Raw genomic sequence first — 23,985 nt, forward strand, 5'->3', positions numbered from 1 at the left:
CAATGGAATTCATTGAATTAAACATTGACCAAATTCTCTGTGTGGATCGTAGTTGTAGTTTCTGTCACAAATGGATGTTTGAGTGCATCAGAAACAGTTAAGCGCTTAGATGGATCAAGTATAAGGGCCTTGTCCAAGAAATCGTGTAGCATCAAGACTAGCTTTCGTTCCTCTTTCATGGCCTTCTCGTCCTGTAAATGTTGATTACTGATCATGGAATTCAAGAGCATGGCCTTCAAGTCAGTGACGCTTTTTTGATAATACAGTTTTCGAGTTTTGATTTTCTTGGTCAAAGGGTCCCATTCCCGAAATAAAAAAGCTCCATCTCCATTAAAATCGAAATGCGTTTCTCGGAAAGCACACTTTTTCAGAACCTTATTCGAAAATTTTCCTTTCAATTCCATCATCAATCGAATGGCATCATTATTGTTTTGAGAAGGAAAGAGGATTTTTCCAGTATACAGCTCAAACACCGTACAAGCTACACTCCACATATCAATAGGATACGAATATTTCATTCCCAATATAATTTCTGGAGCTCTGTAAAATCTCGACACTAAATAGGGGGTAATGCTGTTCTCTGAAACATCTGAGGCCGAGCCCAAATCTGATAATTTAATTTTGGTATGGCTCGGATGAACAAGCATGTTATCAGGTTTGATGTCTGCATGGAGAATGTTGCAATCTTGAATGTGTTTCAGAGCAACGAGAAGTTGTTTGGTATACACTCGAACTGCATCCATACTGATACCCACTTGTTTGCCCTCCCTTCGACCGTAGTGTTTGAGAACATCTCTTAAATTCATTTCCAACAATTCAAACACGAGACATAAATGATTTCTGTATGTGAAATGATCCAGCATTCGAATAATATGTGATTCATCATTGGGATCTTTCTCCATGAGCATTGAAATAATGTTCAACTCTTTCGTTCCAGCCTTTCGCATTGTTTCACTACTTCTTATAATCTTGATAGCTACACGTTGTGATTGAGGATCTTTGGCAAGTTTGTCGGAAGCCTGTACAACGCTTGAAAAAACTCCTTGGCCAAGAAATGCCTCAATTTTGTATCGATCATTCATGACTTCTCCTATGGTGAATCGATAATAGCCCTCAGGATCGTCATACAAGTCGACAGCAGTGTTAACATGGGCAGAGGGCTCAGCAAGAGCTTGCACCAATTCATCAGTAGAAGCTCCAAACATGTCAATGAATGGAGACGATTCGCCCTCATTTTCTTTCACATTTGTTGTGTCATCATGCAGGGAGACAGCTGCGGGTTCTTTCGATGATTCATTAATCTCGTCATCAATGGCAGACCTTTCCTGTAACTTGTTTCGTTCTTGCTCCAATTCATAATAAAAACTGTTGCCTCCTGATTTGAAAGCGTCAGAGCTGAGAGGAGCAACAAAAGCTTGGTTTTCGTCGTCCGATGCAATGGAATCCTCTGATTGCGGATGTGGAGAGGCCTCTTGTTTTTCCTTCTCCATTTGTTGAAATTTCTTTTTACGCTCCTCACGTTTTCGTTTCACTTCATTTTCATCATTTGCCTTAATTAATTGTTCTTCCATGATCAATGTTTGCTTAATAATCTCCTCTTCATTTGGAGGTGGAGCGATTTGTTGTTGAGTCACAATATTGCTGACATTATTAAAAGTGCCCTTGTTTGTTGCTGACAATTTTTCCGATGGCTCCATTATTGAAGACTTTTCGGATTTTACACGTTTCATATCGGGCGTGATGGTTCGCTCGTCATGTTGATCTTTAAATGCGACAACTGATTTTCGTTTTGTTTCCGTCTGTTGATTTTTAGTTCTAGTTTCATTGTTCGTCAAAGGTGTTACGTGTGAAGAAGCAGGAATATTTCGAGATGGCGATTTACTTGGTGGATGATATCTATCATCGTGACGTTGTTGATAATTAGAAGATGATTGTTGAGAGTAATTTCCAGATGCAGGATGGCTTGTTGGACGGTTCTGATAATGATCCTCCTTTCTTGAAATCTTGTCATCACGATAACCATGAGAAGGTCTATTATGATCATAAAATTTGCGATAGTTATAATTTTCGGAATGATAATTATGGTGAGAAGAAACATTGGTGTTACTCACGTTACTTCTATCATCATGTACAGGATCCTTGTAATGTTGGTATGACGGCTCAGCTCTTTTCCTTTCATCATGATAATAGGAGGATGGTGATGATGGTGGTCTTCCTTGCCGATATGAACTTGCATCATTACCTTGATACGACCTAGAATATCGATCATAGTCATCATCCCGATGACGAGCTTGCTGATGATGAGAAGAACTTACACTACTACCTCCTCCACTTCCATAATACTCTCTCGTTGGTGTTGGTGCATTCGGATTTGAAAAAGAAGTTGAAGATGTATGTTTGTAACCTCTTCCTCGTGATGATGACGAGTATGAGGAAGAATGGTGTTGACTCATTTTTTGTTGTTGTTATTATTCGCTGCTCAAAACTCTTTCAAAAAGCTTTCGATTTTTATTTACATATAATATGATGGTGGACTATTTACAAATTGATGGAGTGATTCATGAAAAGAGTTGTGTACCTTTTAAACAACAACTCGTATTCCCATGCTTTCCAAAGAGGAACACCTCATTCATGACTCCACACAACTCCAATTTTCTTTCTTCCTTAATAATACTTGTACTTGTGATATTTGTAAGGCTTATAATACTTATAAGGCTTATAATAATGACGATATGGCTTTCTATAATGATACTTGTAAGGTTTGTAATATCTGTATGGCTTGTAATAATATGGCTTGTAATAACGACGATAACGATGATAACGTGGTTTGTAGTAATGACGTCCGTATCCATAACTCTCCTCACTTTCAAAAGCAGGAGTATCATCTTGAGTAGTCTCTTCTAAATTCTCCAGTTTGGCATGACAACAGCATGCAGTGAGGACAAGCAAAGCGAAAAGAATTGCCAACGCAAGGAAGGTTCTTTTGTGGGATTGCATTTTCATAATGGGAGGATCTGACAATAACGCTTGAATCAATGCGTGAAAAGTCGTATGTGTTCGAATCGTATGTTTGTCAAACAAGTTTTTTTGTTGTTGAGTGAGTTCTGAGAGGAAAGAGAATGTTTGATTTTAAAGGGTTGATGGGTGGCATATATAGTTCATTGACTAATTGGAAATGAAATCTGTAATAGATAAGTTCATGAACTGCTTCGTCATCTCGTGTATGGTTTTGGATATTCTACATTTCTGATAATGTCTTCTTCTCGGCTTTAGGATATTATGATGATCATGTTTGTGTGAAATCCATATCATTCCATTTAAATTAAATATCCATTTTGAAGAGTTCGTGTGATCAGTTCCTAACTGAACAGAATGACCTCTAGAAATTCATTTACTGTCTCCTGTGAATTAAGCCACTGTAGTAACAAAAATAATTATGGTTCCATAGACCTTAGTAGTAGATTGGAAATGGACAATGAACCTCTTAATAGCAAATCATAGAGAGAACCAATTTCCTTCTTTAAATTGGCATGTGCGTTCTTGAACATTTTAGCGTACGTGGTCGAGTAGTACATTTGAAACCATAGAGCACTTTTTAGACATGGTTGCAACTCAGTCTCCAGATTCATGTATTCGTTGGCAAATTCAGAAATTAAAGTTCCATACATGGTTTGTTGCAATTCAGGGTCGAGTGATTGACAAATAAAATTGACGACATCTGCCAATGGATTTCCATAGCCACACGTTTGCCAATCGATAAATCTCACGCTAATGTTTACATCTTCATTATTCCTAGTTTCACAAATATGAATATTATCCAATTTGAAATCACCATGAACAATGCTGATTGGAGCATTCTCCACTCAACATGTACAACACTGCTTGTTGTAACTCTTTTTCAGAATTAAACTTGTCACAAATTAGACGAGTCTTTTGTACGAGCTCGGAAAGTTCCTCTGGATATCTACTTTCGTCCATGTCACAAATCGATTCTAAATCTTCTTTAAACTGTTTGGTAAACAAGTTAGCAATAGCCTCAGCTCCCATCGCCTTTCCCTTCTCGATGGGAATTTTAAATAAGAATTCGAGAGCCGAGTAGATGGAATGTTCCATCTTGAAATCGTCAGACGACAATTTTTCTTTGCCATATTTCTGTAAAATATTTGAATTGAATGCTATTTGTAATTGTTTCAGTTTTTTCAAAACGCTTGTTGCAATTCTTTTATCCTTAATAGGTATTGCATTTTCACCAAAGTACGATCTTGACGAGCATGATAATTGATAAGATTGAGATGGGTCATCACGCGTTTCCAAGTATTCCATAAAAATCATCATGGTTTTTGTTTCCATATTGTAATCAATGGCATATATAATTGGAGCAAATAATTCATCATTATTCAAATCCGATGCTTTTTCCGACAACCATGAATGTTGTAACAATGGCAACACCTTTCTGAACATGTTCATTTCCTTTTCATAGGCAGCTTGTTTTCCTGCTGCAAATCCTCGTGTATTGGTTTTCAAAAGTATTTGATCTGGACGTTTCATTAAATCATCATCATCATCACGATTGACATGTACGAGCTCAATACGATAAGTCCTCGCAACCACTCCTTGTTTGGCCACTAGCTCACACGAAGAAATTTGAGAAATATCCTTCCCGAAAGGCAATACTTGTTGAAGCTTTTCCAAAGTAACAATTGGTGTGGATGGTTTGTTTCGAAACATTTTTTAATCTGTTTGAGATCTTTTGGAAAAGAAAAGAATAAAAAAAGTTTTCCGTTACACAAATTTTGTTCCATCATGAACGAAAATGACGAAGCAAGAAACCAAAGAATTGCTTCCGAGTTGAATATGAAAGCCTTGCATCGGCTGGTTTACAAATACAACAGCAATTATAGTATGAATAGAAAACAGCAGAGTAACGATGATGATCATCATCAATTATCTACATCTACTGAAGAACAAAATTTTCATCATCGGAAGGAGGAAACAAAAGATGATCATCCTCAACAAGAAACGGATATTCATGGTTCACTTCCAACAATAACAACAACTTCTCAACCATCCATGAATATTCATCACTCAACAGCCTCCTCATCACCAGAAGAAGAAACAACAACAAACCACACCTCCATACCATCATCATCATCCACACTTTTCCATTCAGTCCATTGGTTGTGCCAAGTTCTCTCCGAGCAAGTTTTCACCCAGCGTGTCATGAAAGTATTGAAATCACTTTCCATAGGTTCCGTGTTGGGATTTGTTGTTTTAAACATGTTGGAATGGTGTTTCTCTTACCGCAGCAATCGTGTTCATCATCATTCTTTGAATACTTCTCGGAGAGGTATTAATATTCAATCATCCTCTCCCTTCCAACAACTTGAACAATTACGAGAGCATTCATTGTACAAGTCGCCACAATCGTCGTTGCATCATAGTGATCCAATGCCTCGTTCTCAAAAGGGTCGCTTTTATTTACATGAATTGTCAACATCTATGGATGATGAGCAGCCTTTATCATCCTCTCGTGATAGTGTGGTTGGTAACTTGACATCTCCCAACTCAGAAGGTCCTCTCTTTGTACCATTGGCTCGTATTGAAAAATTCCAACAGTTACAACGAGAACACAAGATGGCACCTGACACTCGTCGGCAACAACAAGTGGAATTGGATCAAGATTTACAGAATAATGCGCTGTATGGCCAAATGGTTCAATTGGAAAGCTATAGAAAGAGTACCATCTTTGGTGAGTGATTCGTGGAGGATAAATTGTGTGAAAAGCTTTTCATACAGCTTCAATAAGGCAATAAGAGAATGTGATTGAACATGGAGTGAAGAAGTGTGAAAGCATCAAGAGAAGAAAAAAAAATGAGTAAACGCAAACTCGAACCTCTATCGGAACCAGAAGCGTGTTCAGCAACAACCGATGAAATTCCTTTACAAACACAACCGATTCATGAAGGTGGTTCTTACGAATTAAATCATGGAATGTTTGAGAATATAATCGAAGGGTTGAATACTCAAAATGAAGATGGTTTCACTACTATTACCTCCGATTCTGCTCATCAGCAATCGTCATCATTGGAGGAAATTAAAACTCAACAGGAAAGCGAACAAAATCATCAAACACAGTTGGCTCAACAAGCAATTCATACACAATTACCCGATACTAATAACACGACAAATTTTGGAAAAACAAAAAAGAGAAAAATTAATCATTCTTCATCCAACAAGAATTTCGGCAAGAAGAATAACCTTCCAGATTCTTCGAATAATTCTTTTAGTACAACCCTTGAAAGTACAAGCAATGCTACCAACAAGAATACGACAAGTGGGAAAATATTCGGAAATTATAAAAATTATTATTCATACAGATATAATGATGAAAATTTGAGAGGGTCCTCTTCCTCGCCCACTTCTACTATTATGACGACAACAGATTCTAAAAGAAAACAATGTGAACTCTCTCATATTGATCCACGACTAGAAATTATCGCACAAGCTCTATCCACACACTTTAAACAGTGTGACGAGACAACTACTTCTTTCGAGCTTTCATGCTTAGATATTGGCTGTAATCAAGGATTATTTACCATTCAAATGGCAGATTTGATCGATGGGTCATTATCTGGACGTGTGGATAACGGAAAATCAATCACCCTCAAATCACTGGATGCCATTGATATTGATGCAGAATTAATTCGTCACGCAAAGAATCATTTGGAAGCTCTCAAAAAATTTAACACAATTGAGGATACGGAATCTAAACAAGATGATCACCTAGGAATGAGTGTACAAACCTATGTTGCCATGGAACGACTTGAAGCATCGGAAAAGGAAGAAAAACTTTTCATTTGGGAAAATAATAGAAAGCTACTAAAAACCAAAGGAGAAAATGGACAAAATATTGTATTGTGCAAGAAATCATACATGTTGCCACTTATTGACAAGATTCACTTTAAAACTCAAAATTTTGTGGAGGAAATTGCCCCTCTCGTATCAAATTTAGAGTCTCTAGGAAAGGCACGAGAAAACAAATTCGAGACACTCCTAAACACATCTCTTGAAAAAACATCAAACAAGAGACCATACGATATCATTACTTGTTTGAGTGTCACTAAATGGATACATTTGAATTACGGGGATGACTCCATCAAATTTTTGTTTCACAAAGTTTTCCGCCTATTGAAAAGCAACGGAGGAATATTTGTATTAGAACCGCAAACGTGGAAGAGCTATGCCAAGAAGAGAGACCTCACACCAACGTTTCAAGAACAATTCAAGAATATCAAATTTAGGCCAACTGCGTTTCATGAATACTTGATGAAGCAAGTTGGTTTCTCGCGATGTGAAACAATCTTTATCGAGAAATCAGAGAAGGAAAACACGACCTCTGAAAAAAGCAAAAAGAAAGGCTTCAAAAAGAGACCCATTTGTTTTTATTTCAAATAGGATCATGTTATTAGTTTTTAAAAGGCAGTGGGATGCAAAAATGTTTGTTGTGGATTGGAAATTTCGAGCTCTGTATTTCTCAGGTTGGATGGACAATCACTAGTCTAAAAACACAAAACTAATGTCACTTAGTGCCGTTCTATGTGATGCATGTTTTTCCAAATTTCCAAAGAAGAGTCTATAATCTCTAGTTTCCTGTGAAGAGAAATAAAGAATGGAGTGAGAATATCCACAGACAATCGTGGGCTTCATGTGTTGCTTTGAAAACGAGAGCGTACGAGTGATGATATCTTCCAGTACCAAGTGTCGCATTGGCTCTGTCACACTACCAATTTCAAGTGAATCTAGACCACACTCGTTCGATTCATTGGTTCCCAAGCAATACACCTTGTAATCTTTCGAGATGAAAAAGAAGCCCGTTAACCCACTGATCGATTCCAAATCAAAATCTTGTGAATTAATGGTCTTGTCATCTAGAGAGTAAAACATTTCTTCGAGTGCTCTTTCGCTCGCGTACTCTTCAGTAAAGCTCATCACCCGTCCAGCCAGAGAATGATCAGGATGGTTTTTTGAAATTTGTAAAAAACCTTTGTTAATACATTATCGTGGAAAATCATGTTAGAGAAGCTTGAAATTCAACATGACACACTTACATATCGAAGCTCCAAAATGAATTTTCGAGAAGGGAGCACAAAGTGAGGTTCCTATTTTGGTGTATGGTTGTTGCGTTATATTATTGGTCAGCACATTTCCATGATCTGTCAAGATTAAAACATAACTCGTGCCTAGGGAAACGTCGATAATTTTCTCATTGGGAAGGAGTTCATAAATACAGTGAGTAAACGATGAAATTGAGTCTTCTTCACTACCTGGAAATGTTCCTAATCTATTTTCACGGTATGATGAGAAACTAACTCGTGTTGGATTCAACTTACTGATTCGTTCCATTACTACCACATCCATATAAATGTCCTTGTTCTTTGTTGAATATTAATTGTTAAGATTTTTCATATAAAAATGTACAACGTATGTCAGGATTCAATGACTTCAATAATACTAATTATAAAAATTTCTAATACTCAACTTGTTAGTAACAATGTGCTTTCGTATCCACAAACAATTTTTTCAATACGATCTCCTGGTATTAAAAAGATGTTTGTAATCGTTCAGGTGGATAAACTTCCAAACGAGATCGCTGCCTTTCTCCAAGTCCTAATTGCTATCATAATAAATCAGGAAATAATATATAGAGTTGTTCATGCATGAATATTCACACATACGAATGCACCAATACAAAATTTCATTTCTCATATCTATTGATGTGACACTTACTCCACTTGTATTCTTTCCACAAACATAAATAATTTGACTATTTCCAACTTCTTCCAAATAATATGTAAAATAAGCTCCACACGAAATGTAGGCAATATTTTTGTGATCAAAAAATGTAATTCTCACAATTTTCTCCTCTAATTGTCGATTGTGATCCAAACCAAGTTGACCGCTTGTGTTTTGTCCTATGAATGTGATTCAATGAACAATTATTCAACGTCCAAAATATTAATAGATTGCATTTAGAAGATCATGAACTAGGATCATTATTTGAAATACTCTACCTGCTCCATAGACAACATTGGAACGTGTAACAAAAATAGTAAAGTGATCTCCTGCTCCGATCCACTTTAATTTATCCCCATACGGAAACAGTTGATGTTCGCTTATCGGAGTTATTTTTACATTGTTCGTACGATCAGCAACGGCAGATCTACCTTCATCTGTGATTAATTGTCCATCTTGATTTTTTCCAAAGAGCCCTGTTGTGATGATGATCAAATCCATCATGTTTAAAATCATTTCATAAATGATCAATTCATGAATCATTGGTAAAAAAATTATCATCGTATGAATATATATAATAATAATAATAATATTCATTTGGTGTTACAGAAATATTACATCACTCTCATCATCAACACTCAAAAACCTACAGATGGTATCGGGAGAATAAAACTTGCTCGGAAAGTTACTTTTCATTTTTTTTTATTGTTATTATTCTGAATTCGTGCTATTATACTTCTGAACTGTGGTCTCGAAAACATTGACAAGTCCATGGACTCATTGAGTAGTTTTTAGTGGAAGATTCATTGAAAATCTCACCTTGTTTCTGAGAGTGTGATAAAATTCATCTTCTGCTTGATTGGAGTGGCACTCGTCATGACTCAATGAATGATCTTGAGTGGCTATTGGTTCAATCGTATTTTCATTGGATGCATGTGTGGTTCGGTGACGTGACGCGTCTCTCTCGTGATAAAATTTCTCTTCTTCATGTCTGACAAATGCAGAAATGTTAAATTTCAATAAGGCATATTCAGATGGAGTCATGGGAGGTATTTCACTTGTGTTTTGATCGTCGTCCATTGCAGAAATAGTTTGATATGCAATTCCATGAGTTTTTTTGTGGAATAATGCTTGATAGAGAAGAATGAGCTGACCATCTCGAATTCCCCACATGACAAACAGAGATGGTAAAATGCAGATCACAATGGTCAGCAAAGCAATTAAATACAAGCATGAATAATTTCCAAATACTAGAAGCATGGAGAAAATGGATCGAGTTGATGAAATTCCTGAGAAAGTCATGGCGTTAATAATTAAGAATGCAATCACACTAATTCCCATAATAATGTTAGAAAATCTGAGTTTTAAAATCATGGATATGAGTGAAAATTTTCTCTTCTCAGCACAGTATATTCTTGTCACAGTATTCCAATTATAAATTAATTTCACAGTAATCCACTGAACCGTGACTAGAACAAACATGACAAGACTATTCAAATGTTCCAGTTCACTTTTGAAATGACCATATTTGGAGATTTCCTCAGCGGTACCTATAGGAGAGTCTCCATATTGTTTTGAAAAACATGCACACCCTTGAGAGAATGATCCAGCACTGAGTGAGAATATTGCAATAATTGTAAATCCTTGATAAATAGCATTTAAAAACCATAGCACCAGACTGTGTTTTGTAATAGTCTCTCCTTTTTGGCTTGATTTGTAAAGTTCTGGAATTTTCTCGAGAGCCATGTCTGAAACCTCGAATGAGTGCCCATGATGCTGCTGTTGATGATTAATAGTGTTGTTTCTTGTCTGTTTGATTGGTGAAAGGAATTGTAAAAATTCTCCAACACTAATATCTCCCATTGAAAATGCAAATGGAAGCAAGCTCGTATAAAGAATATTATAAAACACAAGGGAATGGGATTGTAAAATTGTGCTTCCACTAAAATATGTGAAAAATAAATTGTACACCAATTGACAAGCCGCCAACACTACAGACTTGTACATGGTATATTGAGACACGAGAGCAAGTCTCTTGTAGCTATTTCTTCCGTGAACTAATATTAGTCTTTTTAGAGCACTAAATCTTGGAATTCCAAAATCGGCGGCTCGCACTGCTTGTAAATTCTCATTTTCGGTGTGAATTTCTTGATCTGAAATAATTGTGCTATCATCTCGGTAGGTTTTACCGAACTGCTGATTCCAACTCCTACATCTGCTTCTAAAATCATGTTGACGTCATTTCCTCCATCTCCAATCGCGAGACATATTGGTGAGCTCAGTGATTGCAATCGGTTATTATTGTTTGAGTCTTCAATGTTGGTCACAGGATATTTGATCATTCTGACAATTTTCCCTTTAAACTTGGGAGTCATTCTGCAACAGACACAAGCTTGAACTTGTTCACACAGTCTCAAGAACAGTATCAAATTTTCTAAGGACTTAATTTCAGCTGTTTGATTGTGATGATTAGTGTCGTCATCGCTCAGAATATAGTTAAGAATTTTGCCTTCAAAAATTAAGCATGCAAAGAGGTGAGAACTATTTCCTAATTTTGTCAAAGCTTGGTGTAAAGCATCTCTCACGGTAACAACCGAGGATCCTCTCAAATAAATTAATAAAAGATCATCCGAAGGAAGAGATGGAATGATGTGGCATGTCTGGGCAATTTGAACTGCAGTTTCCATCTTATCCCCAGTTAACATCCAAATGGAAATTCCAGCATCTCTTAGACTCTCTATGCATTCAGCTGCACCCTCTTGTAATTTGTCCTCCATGGCGGTGGCTCCAAGCAATTGGAAATTTGTTTCAATTTCTTCAAAAATACTCTGTTCATTGCTATCATCAGCGAGAGAAATGCGTTCCATAAAAGTTGACACTTCGTCTGAGCTGAGTTCTCGATATGCCATCAACATGACACGAAGGCCTTCTTGGGAAGCCAATGTTTGAATGTGAGATAGTGTTTGTTGTAGCAAAGAAGGATCCTTATTGTCCATTCTTTCCGATAATACGTCATCTGCTCCCTTACACATGATAAAATATCTTGTCAGGGAATCTATATTGTCTATTTCTTGCTGCTTGACGATAATGGACATTCTTCTTCGATCGCTTGTAAAATAGAGAACTTTTAAGATGCGATACTCTTCAAGCACAAATGATCGGTCTCTTGAATTTTCGTCACGGTTGTCGTAAATTTTTAACACCATTCTTTCTTCATCTCTATAATTGAGAACTACTCCTTGTGATGCAGCAAATTTTACAAATGCGTCCTCTTCAGGAGAGCTAGATCTGTAATGAGGCATATATACATTTTCTGCATTTTCACAATAGACCGTATGACAAAGGGCCAAGTTTCGTAAAAATTTCATACTAATGGAGTCGTTTGATGCCGTATTGTGAGTCCAAAGAAAATGAGTGGTACTTGCAGTGCTACAGTTCGTGTGTTTTGGTACTCGTATCACTTGTCCATCAACAATAACTCGTGATAAAGTCAGTAAATTTTCAGTGATTGTTCCTGTCTTGTCAGCTTTGTAAAAATGTTAAAATTTCTACATTGTCACAATACGATGGTACTTACTAAATATGTATTGGATTTGGCCCAAGTCTTCGGCCACTGAGGTGTTCGAACAACTTGGCATATTTCCTCTCTTGTCACTCAAGCCATTATCTTTGGCAATAAAAAACATTGAAATAATGTACTTGGTAATATCTGAGGTAATTTTGAGAGATTGTGGGATCATGAGCGAGCATAGCATTGTGAATCGTAAAGGTATGATCAAATATGGTAGAATTGGGTAAATGAAATTATATAAAATTCGGAAAAGAAGAAGCGTATTGGTGCTCGCGTTTGTCACGGATAGAATCGGATATTGATCCAACGCCAGATAAAATGGGCTATGCTGGCTCTGTAAAATGTTATAATAATTTCCAATAATTCCAAAACTAAGGCCAATCACCAATTGGACCATAAATATTCCAACGACAACATGGTTAATAAAATTGTCCATTTTTGTCCATTTCATTTCTGCTTCCTTTTTGTTCATTCCAATCTTGGTTTCATTTCCAGTATAGACTACCAGTGCCAGAGCATGGGACGTGCTTTTCAAAGTGGTTCCTTGAAGAAGTAAATTGTGATACGACAATGGATATCTGGTGAAACCTCCCATTCTATCAGCAACAAGCAAATCTCCTCTGAAGTGATCAAGATCTGCATTGGGTAGCGAGCATTCCACGATGCACGAAAAATTGTTGAGAATGTTGCTATATTCATTCACATTGTTCGAAAAGAGTTTTTGCACTTCCGGTATAGCTTTTCGTTCCTTATAATGTGACTCTCCGTCCAGTGCAGATGTTTCAATCCACGCAATTCCTCCAGATATATCACACAAAAAATCGTTTGTTGTGGGATCTACATCGTCACCGCTCTCTACACGACTAATTTTCTCCTTCTTCAAAATGTTACTTGATTTCAGTAAAATCATATCTGCTCGTATTTGTTCCTCCTCTTGAAGATAGACAATATCTCCAACTTGAACTTGATAAGAAGGTATCACATGAAAAGATCCACTTCTAACAATGGTGACCTTATTCAAGTTAATTTCTGTATCTTTTTTATATCGAAAGTAGTCGTCAATGAATTCTTTGGCTACGCCAACGGTTACCACTACGATGAGAGGAATCCAAGTAGTTCTACGCATGTTCGAGGTATATTTGTAAATTACCAATGATAACATTAATAAATAGAATCAAACGACAATCCTTACATTGGGTTTGTTGGGCTTGCTACTTTCCAAAATTGCAAGCACGCCAGAGCTAAAAAATACTGATTCATTCGAAGTGAAAATTGTTCACTAATGCTCTTCCAAAAAAAGTTGTACCACTTGTATTTGGTATTGCTGATGGTGTTGTCACAAAATCTAGGGTAGTTGCAGTTTCTGTCTCTTGAAAATAGAGTTCTTGATGTAACACCTTCCGAAATAGTCTGAAGTGACTCATTGTTATCCGCAAATAAAAAATTCCACAGCCACGTGGTTGCTTGTTTCCAATATTTTTCAAAATCTCTTCTATTTTGAAAAATCCTGTGAAGAGAAAAGGTATTAAAATGATCAGTAGTGATCGATGATGACGATGAAATGTCGTCATTAACAACACTAGTCGTGCTGAGAGAGCCAAAATTGTATCTCTCGCAATTACAACATCTATAGATCAACGAGATGATGTAGAAAATAATATTCTTCAAGCAAAAATGTACAATAAAAGTAATGATAATATTATAAAAAATCCAACATATTAAACTGAATATTTTCAAAATTATGTTCTGATGATAATTATAATTAAGTAAGAAATTAGCTAAATCACGTTGCCTTTGTTTTAACTGAGGCGTTAAAATATGATCGTAATAATGTTCATGTATTAACTTTTGATTTTCAAAATTGGATGATTCAAAATTTCCATACACAATCCGAAGCGAGTTATCTCTAGGAGAGTCATCGAATTCCTTCTCGGAATTGGAATCAAATGACTCATCCTGTTGATGCAATACCGAAGGTGAAGATGACGGAACATATTCAATTTCTTCCGAAGCCACGACCGAATAATATACTTGTTGTTGTTGATGATCCACAACTCTAGGATCATGATCTTCAGAGAGTAGGGTAGCAATAGTTGCTGCGTCATCACCATCGGACACATGATGGCCATTGCTGCTGCTACGATGAGTAACATTAGCCTCTTGATGAAAACCCATTTTTTTTGTTTCCAAAACAAGGGATCACGTGACTTCTGAGAAAGTATCAACTCGCTCTTTGAATCCATTATTTGGTGACGAAAGAGTGAAGAATTTTGTAAGACTACAGAAAAAACAACCTTGGCAAGGCACTCTAGAACTTTGAATGAACTTGTGATGCAAACAAGAACAAAAAAAATGTCTCAATGCAAAGCCAATTGCGGTTTTTTCGGCTCTGACCAATTCGAAGGTTATTGCTCATCCTGTTACCGAACCATTGTCAAGAAGGAAATTCCACAAGCAAAACCTCAACCACCCAAGTATATTCCTCCATCAGCCACCTTTTCCGATGAAAATGAATTCCAAGTATTAGTCAAATTGATCAAACAAATTAAAGACATAACTGCAAGAAAGATCAACACTGTTTTACAAACCATGGAGGTGTATTTAACTGAAAAGCAAGCTCGGAGATTGCTCAATGAAATCGGGCGAGAGAGTTTGGATGGAAATAATTTTATTTTCCATCATGCTGTCTATTGTCGAGTGGTGGATCGACATCATTTACAAGAAGGCTTTGGAGCTGAGGGATATTATCATGTCGATGAAGGAAAAACTCCACCTGATCATTATAAAGTTTGGGATCATCAAGAGTCGTTCTTGGATCGGCAGTAGAAACTTGACATGGTGACGATTAAATTGTGAAATTGCAACACATTAAGCTCTTATCTTTTCTAGCCAAAGAACAACTTCCAAGATTGAACAATTGAGAATGCCATGCATGTAGAAAATGACCGAACCTGACAACTCAGATCATCTTGGCATTCATTGCAAAACTTTACCAGCTCTTGAACGGATAGAGAAAAACTCCAATCATGGAGCTGGTCGTTGCCACACTGTGGTAATAGTGAAGTTTTTGGTAGAAACCTCTTTGGATGATGGTGAGGGCTCGAGTAAATGTTCTGTCATCTCTTGTTCCTGGATGACGGAGAACTGTACAAATGATCCTAATCATCAAGAAGAGGAACAAACAAAAATCATTTTCTGAAATGATTTGATCTTGTTTGGCTTTGATGAATTCATTCTCAATGTGTGTCTTTTCAGTGGCATTTTCTTTTGGTTTGACATAGCCTTTGCAAACTCCTTGAAAAGGGTGATCACTTTGCGACGTTCTGGCAAAATTTGGATCATTGGGTTTATCGTAGGCACCGACTTCAGGACTGATGAGGTATTGGAACAATTCCTCCACACCCCAATGGGAGATTCCGCTGTCATCAATGTACTGCCATGGGAAGAGGGACAAGTTGTGCAAATTCAACTGACAAATCGAGGGGTCTCAGAATGGCAGATCATTTCATTGCCTACCACACACTCTTTAAAGGTCCCAAAACCGAAAGTAAGATTGATTTCGAAAATGTTGGAAGATTACTCAATAATGTGCTGTATGGTTTAGACGCACCCCTTCAACCAAGACCATTTCCATCTGTGACTCTTGAGAATTCTTCTTCTAACCGACAAGTAGTTATTGAACCTATCGCACAAAGATTGCAGCCACCTGTCGTATGGTGTTTCAATCTCTATGACATTATCTTTTAGCAGAGATGTATCCCAGGACAATACATTCCTACCAGAGAATGAACTGAACCCAGTGAATTTTCAGGCTCCTACCACAGGAGAGGGTCAACCACCTGCTTCTCAGTTAGTTCTCTATTACAGAGCACTTTTTATGATATTACTATTTATAGTTACTTTAACCCTCAACATTAATATTGGTCTTTTTTAAAGTACACCACAAGAAGAGCATACACTTGAAAGTGGTTATGGTGGATTGACGAAAGTGTGTTTGATATCTTTGTATGCTTTGGCTGGTCTTTTGGCTTTTGAAGTGCTCAGAGCTTGTTTGCATTCTTTACTAACCAAGTCAGATGTCGTTTTTCCATTAACATTTCTCCTGTTGCTGTGTTATGGAATGGTTTCAGTTGTTGGGTTACATAAATAATTTTCTGCGAACTTGGTTGAATAATAATGCGTACACATTGGTTCTGAATTTTCAAAATCAAAAAAATCTTTCTCACTCCTCATGACCACACTCACCACTAAAAAGAGAACAATCTTGTCATCGGTTGAAAGTCTTGTTGAATCAGCAAATTCATCATCAAATATCAATAATATTACTGAAACAGATAGTTCTTCTCCTCCAACAAATTCCAACAATACACCATTCGTTGATGATATTATTTTTGAAATTTTCCATTTCCTCGAATCATTGTTTATTATTCAAATTTGTATGAAAATTTCAAAACAATGGAGGCGAATATCATTTCAAATTCCGCTATCATTATCATTTAAAAAAAATTACTTCAAACAGGCTCATGAATCAATCAAACTTTTAGCTAATTGTGAATGTTTGAAGAATTTGACTTCTTTGGATCTGAACAAAAATCAGATTGGCAATGAAGGTGTGAAATATATTGCTACGAGTGAATATATGAACAATTTGACTTCTTTGCATCTAGAATTCAATCGAATTGACGATCAAGGTGTGAAATATATTGCCACGAGTGAATATATGAAGAATTTAACTTATTTGGATCTGGAAGGCAATGGAATTGATGATGGAGGTGTCAAATATATTGCCAATAGCGCATGGTTGAAATATTTGACTTCTTTGAGTCTAGGATTCAATCCAATCGACAGTGAAGGTGTTAAATATATTGCTAATAGTGAATGTTTAAAGAATTTGACTTCTTTGGATCTGAAATGCAACAAAATTGGCAACGAAGGTGTTAAATATATTGCTAACAGTGAATATTTGAACAATTTGACCTCTTTACATCTAACATACAATCAAATTGACAATGAAGGAGTCAAATGTATCGCTACGAGTGAATGTATAAAGAATTTAACTTCTTTGGATCTGGAGGAAAATGGGATTGGTAATGAAGGAGTCAAATATATTGCTAATAGTGAATGTTTAAAGAATTTGACTTCTTTGGATCTGAGTGGCAACAAAATTGGCAACGAAGGTGCAAGGTATATTGCTAATAGCGAGTGTTTGAAGAATTTGACTTTTTTGAGTCTGAGAAGAAATGCCATTGACAGTGAAGGGGTTAAATATATTGCTAACAGTGAGTATTTGAAGAATGTGATTAGACATAATAGAGCATCAAGAAAATAATCGGACACAAACAAAGCATAAACTTTGATCGGCAAATTCGATCAGTCCATTAATTGAATTGAAAAAAAATGGGATTTTTACAATCATTGCTGACTCTCGCCAAACTCGGCATTGTTTCAGCCTTTGTCTCATGTTTTGTGATTGTTCATATTTATTTCTTTTTGGAGAGATCTCCACCTGCTAATACCAAACATTTGGATGAAATGAGTTTGAATCCCGATGAGGATTTACGGTTATTCTCAATTCTTGATGAAAGTACAATTCCAAAGACGATTGTTATTTCGGGAAAAGGTAGTAAAAAGAGTGTACAGCCTAGGGTCCTGCGGACCATAGCGGTGGATGAAATTGGAACGATTAATTCAACCACTCGTGTGAGTGATGGTATGTATGGGATTCATGTGTTTTTAATTTTTGATGAAATTATTGTGTGGCTTACTTTTTTGATTCAATGAATGGATATCATATATATTGTTACATAATATTGAATATCATTTAAATATCACTCATCATTTGGATATGATTAATTATTGTGATGATTTTGAATTCATGATGGGTTCAATGAAATTCTTTTCTGAATCGAAAATTAGATGACAAGAATATTTATACCATTTTTCAAATTCATGGCGTGCCAGGATCTCGTCGTTGGAGACATCCCATCGATCATCATATGATACGAAGTTTTGGAGGAGACAAGAAATTACGAGTATTAAGCATCGATCGACCTGGGGTGGGTCAAACAAGTCCTGTCATCTCCTCTATTTATTCCGATGGAACACCAGTATATAATTTAGAGCCTCTTGCTGTCAATTATTATGAAGCATCAGCTCTGGATTTATTGTATGTGGTGAGAAAATTAAGATTGAAAAGTTTTTCTGTGATTGCATTCTCTCAAGGAACACCACATACTTACATGTTGGCCTTTTATTTAGACCAATTAAAAAGACAAGAAAGAGGAGAGAAAATATTTCGAGCAACACCTCATCAAAAATTCACAGAAACATTCAACAATGATTTATTGATGAACATTCTCCTTTCTAAAGATAGTGACAAATATTGGCAATACGATAACAGCGTGTCCAATACGACTGTGAATAAGGAATGGACGTGGCAAGATGTGGCTATTGACAATGTTGCATTCCTTGCACCACAAGGCTACTACAGTGAGAGTGTTAAAGAAGAACTATTGAAAGAACAAAATTCAAGCGAGCCTATCGAGAAGAGATGGGCTTCTTCATTGCATTTCTTTTTTTCAATGCACAATTACAAACCACCTCTTGGAACCAATATTTTGTATTCTATTTACAAAATTCTTTCACAGATAGGAATGGTTACCAATATCAATTATTGGGAAAGTAACATGCAACCACTTCTTGATCCTCTTGGAAGAGATGCCTTTTTGTTTGACGACGAAGCCAATGGATGGAAAAAAGTATTTAACAATTCTCTCATTGATTCCTATAGATTCACAACACTGACCACCATGGTAGAAATTATTAATTCATATTATTTCACTGAGAATTTTCCATCTGCCAACGTTGATTTACGCACTCCACTCAAGAACACAAAAATATTTATTGCCACTGCAAGTGATGACGTGGTTGTGCCTATTCAAGCTTCAAATGCATTCATTGAGCAATTTTGCAGAAATGAATTGAATTCTCAATGTACTGTTAATGCTGTGCAAAACACTACACATTTTCAACTTTTCAAAACGCAGTACAAGACAGCCATTGAATTCATTTCCAAAGATGTTTTAACGGTAGACAACAGCACGACGTTGAGAAAGCCAAGAAAAACAATTGTCGTCATTGGAGGTGGATTGGCAGGATTGGCAGCGACTATTGAAGCAGCCGCAACCTACGATCAAAATGTCATTTTAATTGAAAAGGAATTGAGACTTGGAGGAAACAGCGCCAAAGCTACTAGTGGAATGAACGCACTTGGAACAAAAGCTCAAAAACAGGCCATGGTCTTTGATACGTATACTCACTTTTGGAATGATACCATTAAATCGTTCACGGGAGGAAAGGTTCTTTCTTCACTAAAGGAGGCCAGAAGAATTATTAGAAATCCAAAGAATCGAAAAAAGATTGAAGGAGAAGACATTCTAATTACTGAAAATTCATGGAGAATTTTAGAAACTTTAATTAAGGATTCAAAAGCTGCCTATCAATTTTTGCAGCAATATGGCATTCCTTTGGATATCATTTCTCAATGTGGAGGCCATTCAAAGCCAAGAACTCACAGAAGTTTGAACAAGTCTGACAAGCCCATCAATGTTGGAAGTGAAATTATTTCCAAACTTGCTGCGTTTATTACAGATTCATTGAAAGAGCGTGTGACGGTCAAATTAGGTCATAACGCCATTGAATTACTCAAATTCAACAATGACAACGATCACAACAACACTGCAAATAGTGAATCTTCAATCACAGTTGTGAAGGGAGTTCGCGTGTTAAACATTAAGGAAAACACCACACAAGACATTATGGCAGATGCTGTTATTTTAACAACAGGTGGCTATGGACAAGATCGTGAAGGTTTTCTCAAGCAATATGCTCCTCATACTTCATCATTGCCCTCCACGAATGGCATGTGGGCAAATGGTGACGGAATCAAAATGGCCGTTCGAGATGTGAATGCCTCCCTAATTGATATGGCAGAAATTCAAATTCATCCAACTGCATTCCTAGATCCTAACGATCCATCAGCAATGACACTCATTCTTGCACCTGAATCGTTGAGAGGTTATGGAGCTATTATCGTCAATCAAGAAGGAAAGAGATTTATCAATGAATTGGGAACAAGAGATGAGGTATCAGATTCCATCTTTGAACATTGTGGAAAAGAGGCGCCATATCCACATGTGACGGCATACATGGTCATGAATGATTTTGTCATGACTTCTTTCGGTGAAAGTTTGACTTCTTTTTATGTGAAAAAAGGTCTCATTCGAAAGTATGAAAATTTCACAGATTTATGTGAAAAGGAAAATATTTCTCTGAATTTTTGTGAAAATCTTGAAGAGACTATTTTGGATTATGACGACTTTGTAGATTCACGAAGATCGAATGTGAATTTTAAGGATACTTTTGGAAAGAGTGTCTTCCCATCGAAATTCAACTTGGAAGAAAAGAAGAACGCTCCAATTTATATGGCTCGAATTACACCTGCCATTCACTACACTCAAGGAGGTCTCTTGTTTAATTCTCATGCACAAGTACTTCGAAGAAAAACACAGGAAATCAATGAAGTCATTGGCAATCTCTATGCAGCAGGAGAAGTGACTGGAGGTTGTCACGGAAAGAATCGACTTGCAGGTAACAGCTTGCTGGAATGTGTGGTATTTGGAAGAATTGCTGCAACTCAAGCTGCCTTCGAAAGGAATTAACTTGCATGAATGGTTCTTACATGAAATAAATGCATTGGACTGACACTTATGCAATGTCATTCTCCATAGTTCTCAACATGTGAAACAATGGAAGATACATTCCAGTGTTATTCTTGGTGCTTAATTCGAAATATTGTATTCGACAATTTCTCAAGTCTTGCATGCTAAACGAATTCAATAATTGTTGAATCATGTCATTCGTTACCTTTCTTGGTAGATCATTCTTCATTCCAATGATGCACATATACATTCGATTCTCAAGCAAGTGCTCATTAAGTTCAAAATTACTGAAACTTGCAAATCGATCAATCATCCAATCTTCGATCATTTTGGACATTTCTAGAAAACTTTGTACATGATTCAAGTCAAAGCAAAACATGACAAAATCGCTGTGACTCATGAAAATCCTTTCCATTCCTTTCGATCGAGCAATATCCCAAATCTCCAACTGAAACAAATAAGAATGAAAGACGACTTGCATATTTCGAACAAACGCTCCAACTCCCTGTCGATCCTCAGCAAACTGTGATTGTCCAGTCACACAATTCACGTACTTTGTTTTCCCACTTTTGGAAGGTCCCACACAGGCAATTTTCACAGATTTATATCCCAATCCATTCAAAAGACTCATATTCGTTTCAAATGATGGTAAATTTAATCCACTGACAGATGGATGGACTGTGCCTTCTTCATGTTTCATTTCATGACAAGCTTTTTCTGCACGTTCTTTGATATATTCATAATATGCAATTTTAAATATTAAATTTCCTGGAGGAGAAATTAATAATATTGCTTGATGATAACACGATCGGGAAGGTAATAACTTGTTCATTAATTCAAAATTGTAAATGGTAGTCATTTCCATGTGATTTGGATCATTCTCCAACGTTTCCATCATCATGAAATCGTTTCTTAATTTGGAACTTGTAGTATACAATTGAAGTAAATCTATTCCGCTACAAAATTCAAAAATTTGGAGAATCAGTTCCGATGGTAATGTGGTGAAAATATTAATGCGGGGATTCGTGATCATTTTTTTTTAATTTAATATTATTTTTATTTTGAATTTCGAATTGTCCATTTATAACAAATCCAAATTTTGTTGTTTTGCTGATGATCGTTGTCTCTTCCTGCGACAGCTGTTGGCAACTAGTTATTGACGTCTGTGCGAAAAAGCACCTTATCACGGTCAGAATATTTTCAGTTCTATCACTTCTCTCGAAGAAGATGACAACAATTGGAATAACTAATGAAAAGCAAGCTGTCAAGTTCTTTGATTTATTATTATAATAAATCCTTCCCATGCGCCAACAACATCATTTCACACATTCTACTTAAAATTGATAAAATGGATAATCCGTATATCCAGTTTTCACATCCTTCGATCCGTAAAAAGTCGATCGATCATACTTGCTAAATTCCACTCCTCTCTTAATTCTCTCTGGTAAATCTGGATTTGAAATAAAATACCTTCCAAAAGCAATCATATCCGTCACTCCTTCTTCCACCACTTGCAATGCTGTTTGTGCATTAAATCCACCTGCAGAAATTATTGGAATTTTTGTTAAGGGTTTCAAATCTCGAGTTGCCACAACAGGTTGAGCCTCAGCTTCTCCATTGTCATTGAGAGCTCCTCCAACGACACGTGGCTCAACAAGATGAATGTAAGCCAGGTCGTAGGAATCTAATGCTTTCACAGCAGCTGAGAAGAGAGCATTGGGATTGGAATCGGAAATTTCTAAGAACACTCCGCTTGGAGAGAGACGAATACCGACTCGATGGGATTCATGATCGAAACCTTCGATAACGGCTTCGATGGCTTCTCGCATGAAACGAAGACGATTTTCAATGGAACCACCATATTCGTCATTACGCTTGTTGACACCATCTTGGAGGAATTGATCGACGAGATAACCATTAGCTGCATGCAATTCGACACCATCTGTGTGTGTGTGAAATATTTGTAGGATCATGTGTGTGAAATGTACAAGTTTTAAATATCATTGATGTAAGAGTTTTAAATATCATTTTAATAAAAATATTAAAAAAAAAATTAAATCATTGAAAATATTCAAAAACTTACCAAATCCAGCCAATTTTGCATTCATTGCTGCTTGCTTGTATTGCTTGATAATTTCCTTAATTTCTTCTATTGTTAAACTTTTTGGAGTTTCTGGCACTACATATTCATTGGTTTCCCAATTAAATGATTTTGCATTTTTAATTCCAACTTCCGACGAGGACACACTTTGAGCATAACGTTGTCTTCCGACATGCCACAATTGCAAAAAGATGAAACCTCCCTTCTGATGAACACTTTCCGTAATCTTTTTCCAAGCTTCAATTTGTTGCTGTGAATAAATTCCTGGAGTATTGGGATAACCTTGTCCCTGAGGAGTAATTTGAGTGGCCTCTGCAATAATTAATCCACCCTTTGATGCTCTTTGAGAGTAATATTCAACTCCGAAATCGGTATGTTCGCAATCTCCATTCAAAGCACGGCAACGAGTGAGTGGAGCCATGACGACTCGATGAGAGAGAGTGATGCGAGCAAGTTTGAAATTTGGAGAGTCCCGAACACCCAAAGTCAAGGGAGTGAAGAGTTTCTTGTGTTCAGCAGAAGCGGTGGCAGACATGTTCAATTTGTTTGTTGAATATTTTTTTGTGTGTGAAATGAATTGGATGGCAGATAGGTCGCGATTTCAATAGAAAGATGAAGTACGCCCTTAGAAATAAATACGCACGATGGAATGGAAAGTTTGAGAAAATGGTTCAAGTGAAAGGATGAACGCGTTCGGAATTACTGTTGTGAACGAATTTGTTGGTCTTCGTACATACATCATAAGGTTATTAGCTAATACAATACCTTAATGCCTTTTTAATGATTCGTAAAGTATAGTA

General features: G+C 36.6%; 13 protein-coding genes across 13 annotated transcripts; 5 read left to right on the forward strand and 8 right to left on the reverse strand.

Moving 5' to 3' along the window:
- Positions 1-17: 17 nt before the first annotated feature.
- Positions 18-2,453, reverse strand: C9374_013867 (uncharacterized protein; the record flags this gene model as incomplete). Its single annotated transcript, XM_044689790.1, has 1 exon — positions 18-2,453. The coding sequence occupies one exon, from the start codon at positions 2,451-2,453 to the stop codon at positions 18-20; it is 2,436 nt and encodes an 811-aa protein (XP_044553299.1).
- A 211-nt stretch (positions 2,454-2,664) lies between these two features.
- Positions 2,665-2,997, reverse strand: C9374_013868 (uncharacterized protein; the record flags this gene model as incomplete). Its single annotated transcript, XM_044689792.1, has 1 exon — positions 2,665-2,997. The coding sequence occupies one exon, from the start codon at positions 2,995-2,997 to the stop codon at positions 2,665-2,667; it is 333 nt and encodes a 110-aa protein (XP_044553300.1).
- A 437-nt stretch (positions 2,998-3,434) lies between these two features.
- On the reverse strand, positions 3,435-4,728 carry C9374_013869 (uncharacterized protein; the record flags this gene model as incomplete). Its single annotated transcript, XM_044689793.1, has 2 exons — positions 3,435-3,792; positions 3,833-4,728. 2 exons carry the CDS (start codon positions 4,726-4,728, stop codon positions 3,435-3,437), a joined length of 1,254 nt encoding a protein of 417 aa, XP_044553301.1.
- A 75-nt stretch (positions 4,729-4,803) lies between these two features.
- On the forward strand, positions 4,804-5,757 carry C9374_013870 (uncharacterized protein; the record flags this gene model as incomplete). Its single annotated transcript, XM_044689794.1, has 1 exon — positions 4,804-5,757. One exon carries the CDS (start codon positions 4,804-4,806, stop codon positions 5,755-5,757), a length of 954 nt encoding a protein of 317 aa, XP_044553302.1.
- A 114-nt stretch (positions 5,758-5,871) lies between these two features.
- C9374_013871 (uncharacterized protein) lies at positions 5,872-7,455 on the forward strand (the record flags this gene model as incomplete). Its single annotated transcript, XM_044689795.1, has 1 exon — positions 5,872-7,455. The coding sequence occupies one exon, from the start codon at positions 5,872-5,874 to the stop codon at positions 7,453-7,455; it is 1,584 nt and encodes a 527-aa protein (XP_044553303.1).
- A 99-nt stretch (positions 7,456-7,554) lies between these two features.
- Positions 7,555-9,489, reverse strand: C9374_013872 (uncharacterized protein; the record flags this gene model as incomplete). Its single annotated transcript, XM_044689796.1, has 8 exons — positions 7,555-8,042; positions 8,109-8,341; positions 8,391-8,433; positions 8,540-8,593; positions 8,644-8,674; positions 8,788-8,972; positions 9,072-9,269; positions 9,444-9,489. The coding sequence occupies 8 exons, from the start codon at positions 9,487-9,489 to the stop codon at positions 7,555-7,557; spliced, it is 1,278 nt and encodes a 425-aa protein (XP_044553304.1).
- Positions 9,490-9,570: 81 nt separating this feature from the next.
- On the reverse strand, positions 9,571-10,800 carry C9374_013873 (uncharacterized protein; the record flags this gene model as incomplete). The annotated part of the gene is made up of 1 exon (XM_044689797.1): positions 9,571-10,800. One exon carries the CDS (start codon positions 10,798-10,800, stop codon positions 9,571-9,573), a length of 1,230 nt encoding a protein of 409 aa, XP_044553305.1.
- Positions 10,801-10,865: 65 nt separating this feature from the next.
- Positions 10,866-14,539, reverse strand: C9374_013874 (uncharacterized protein; the record flags this gene model as incomplete). The annotated part of the gene is made up of 3 exons (XM_044689798.1): positions 10,866-12,319; positions 12,371-13,482; positions 13,557-14,539. The coding sequence occupies 3 exons, from the start codon at positions 14,537-14,539 to the stop codon at positions 10,866-10,868; spliced, it is 3,549 nt and encodes a 1,182-aa protein (XP_044553306.1).
- A 177-nt stretch (positions 14,540-14,716) lies between these two features.
- On the forward strand, positions 14,717-15,190 carry C9374_013875 (uncharacterized protein; the record flags this gene model as incomplete). The annotated part of the gene is made up of 1 exon (XM_044689799.1): positions 14,717-15,190. The coding sequence occupies one exon, from the start codon at positions 14,717-14,719 to the stop codon at positions 15,188-15,190; it is 474 nt and encodes a 157-aa protein (XP_044553307.1).
- Positions 15,191-16,595: 1,405 nt separating this feature from the next.
- C9374_013876 (uncharacterized protein) lies at positions 16,596-17,693 on the forward strand (the record flags this gene model as incomplete). Its single annotated transcript, XM_044689800.1, has 1 exon — positions 16,596-17,693. One exon carries the CDS (start codon positions 16,596-16,598, stop codon positions 17,691-17,693), a length of 1,098 nt encoding a protein of 365 aa, XP_044553308.1.
- A 68-nt stretch (positions 17,694-17,761) lies between these two features.
- On the forward strand, positions 17,762-21,084 carry C9374_013877 (uncharacterized protein; the record flags this gene model as incomplete). The annotated part of the gene is made up of 2 exons (XM_044689801.1): positions 17,762-18,074; positions 18,281-21,084. 2 exons carry the CDS (start codon positions 17,762-17,764, stop codon positions 21,082-21,084), a joined length of 3,117 nt encoding a protein of 1,038 aa, XP_044553309.1.
- Positions 21,085-21,130: 46 nt separating this feature from the next.
- On the reverse strand, positions 21,131-22,117 carry C9374_013878 (uncharacterized protein; the record flags this gene model as incomplete). The annotated part of the gene is made up of 1 exon (XM_044689803.1): positions 21,131-22,117. One exon carries the CDS (start codon positions 22,115-22,117, stop codon positions 21,131-21,133), a length of 987 nt encoding a protein of 328 aa, XP_044553310.1.
- Positions 22,118-22,418: 301 nt separating this feature from the next.
- C9374_013879 (uncharacterized protein) lies at positions 22,419-23,720 on the reverse strand (the record flags this gene model as incomplete). Its single annotated transcript, XM_044689804.1, has 2 exons — positions 22,419-23,026; positions 23,168-23,720. 2 exons carry the CDS (start codon positions 23,718-23,720, stop codon positions 22,419-22,421), a joined length of 1,161 nt encoding a protein of 386 aa, XP_044553311.1.
- Between the last annotated feature and the right edge of the window lie 265 nt (positions 23,721-23,985).

This window comes from Naegleria lovaniensis, assembly GCF_003324165.1.
Source record: "Naegleria lovaniensis strain ATCC 30569 chromosome Unknown tig007, whole genome shotgun sequence".
NCBI lineage: Eukaryota > Heterolobosea > Eutetramitea > Acrasida > Naegleriidae > Naegleria > Naegleria lovaniensis.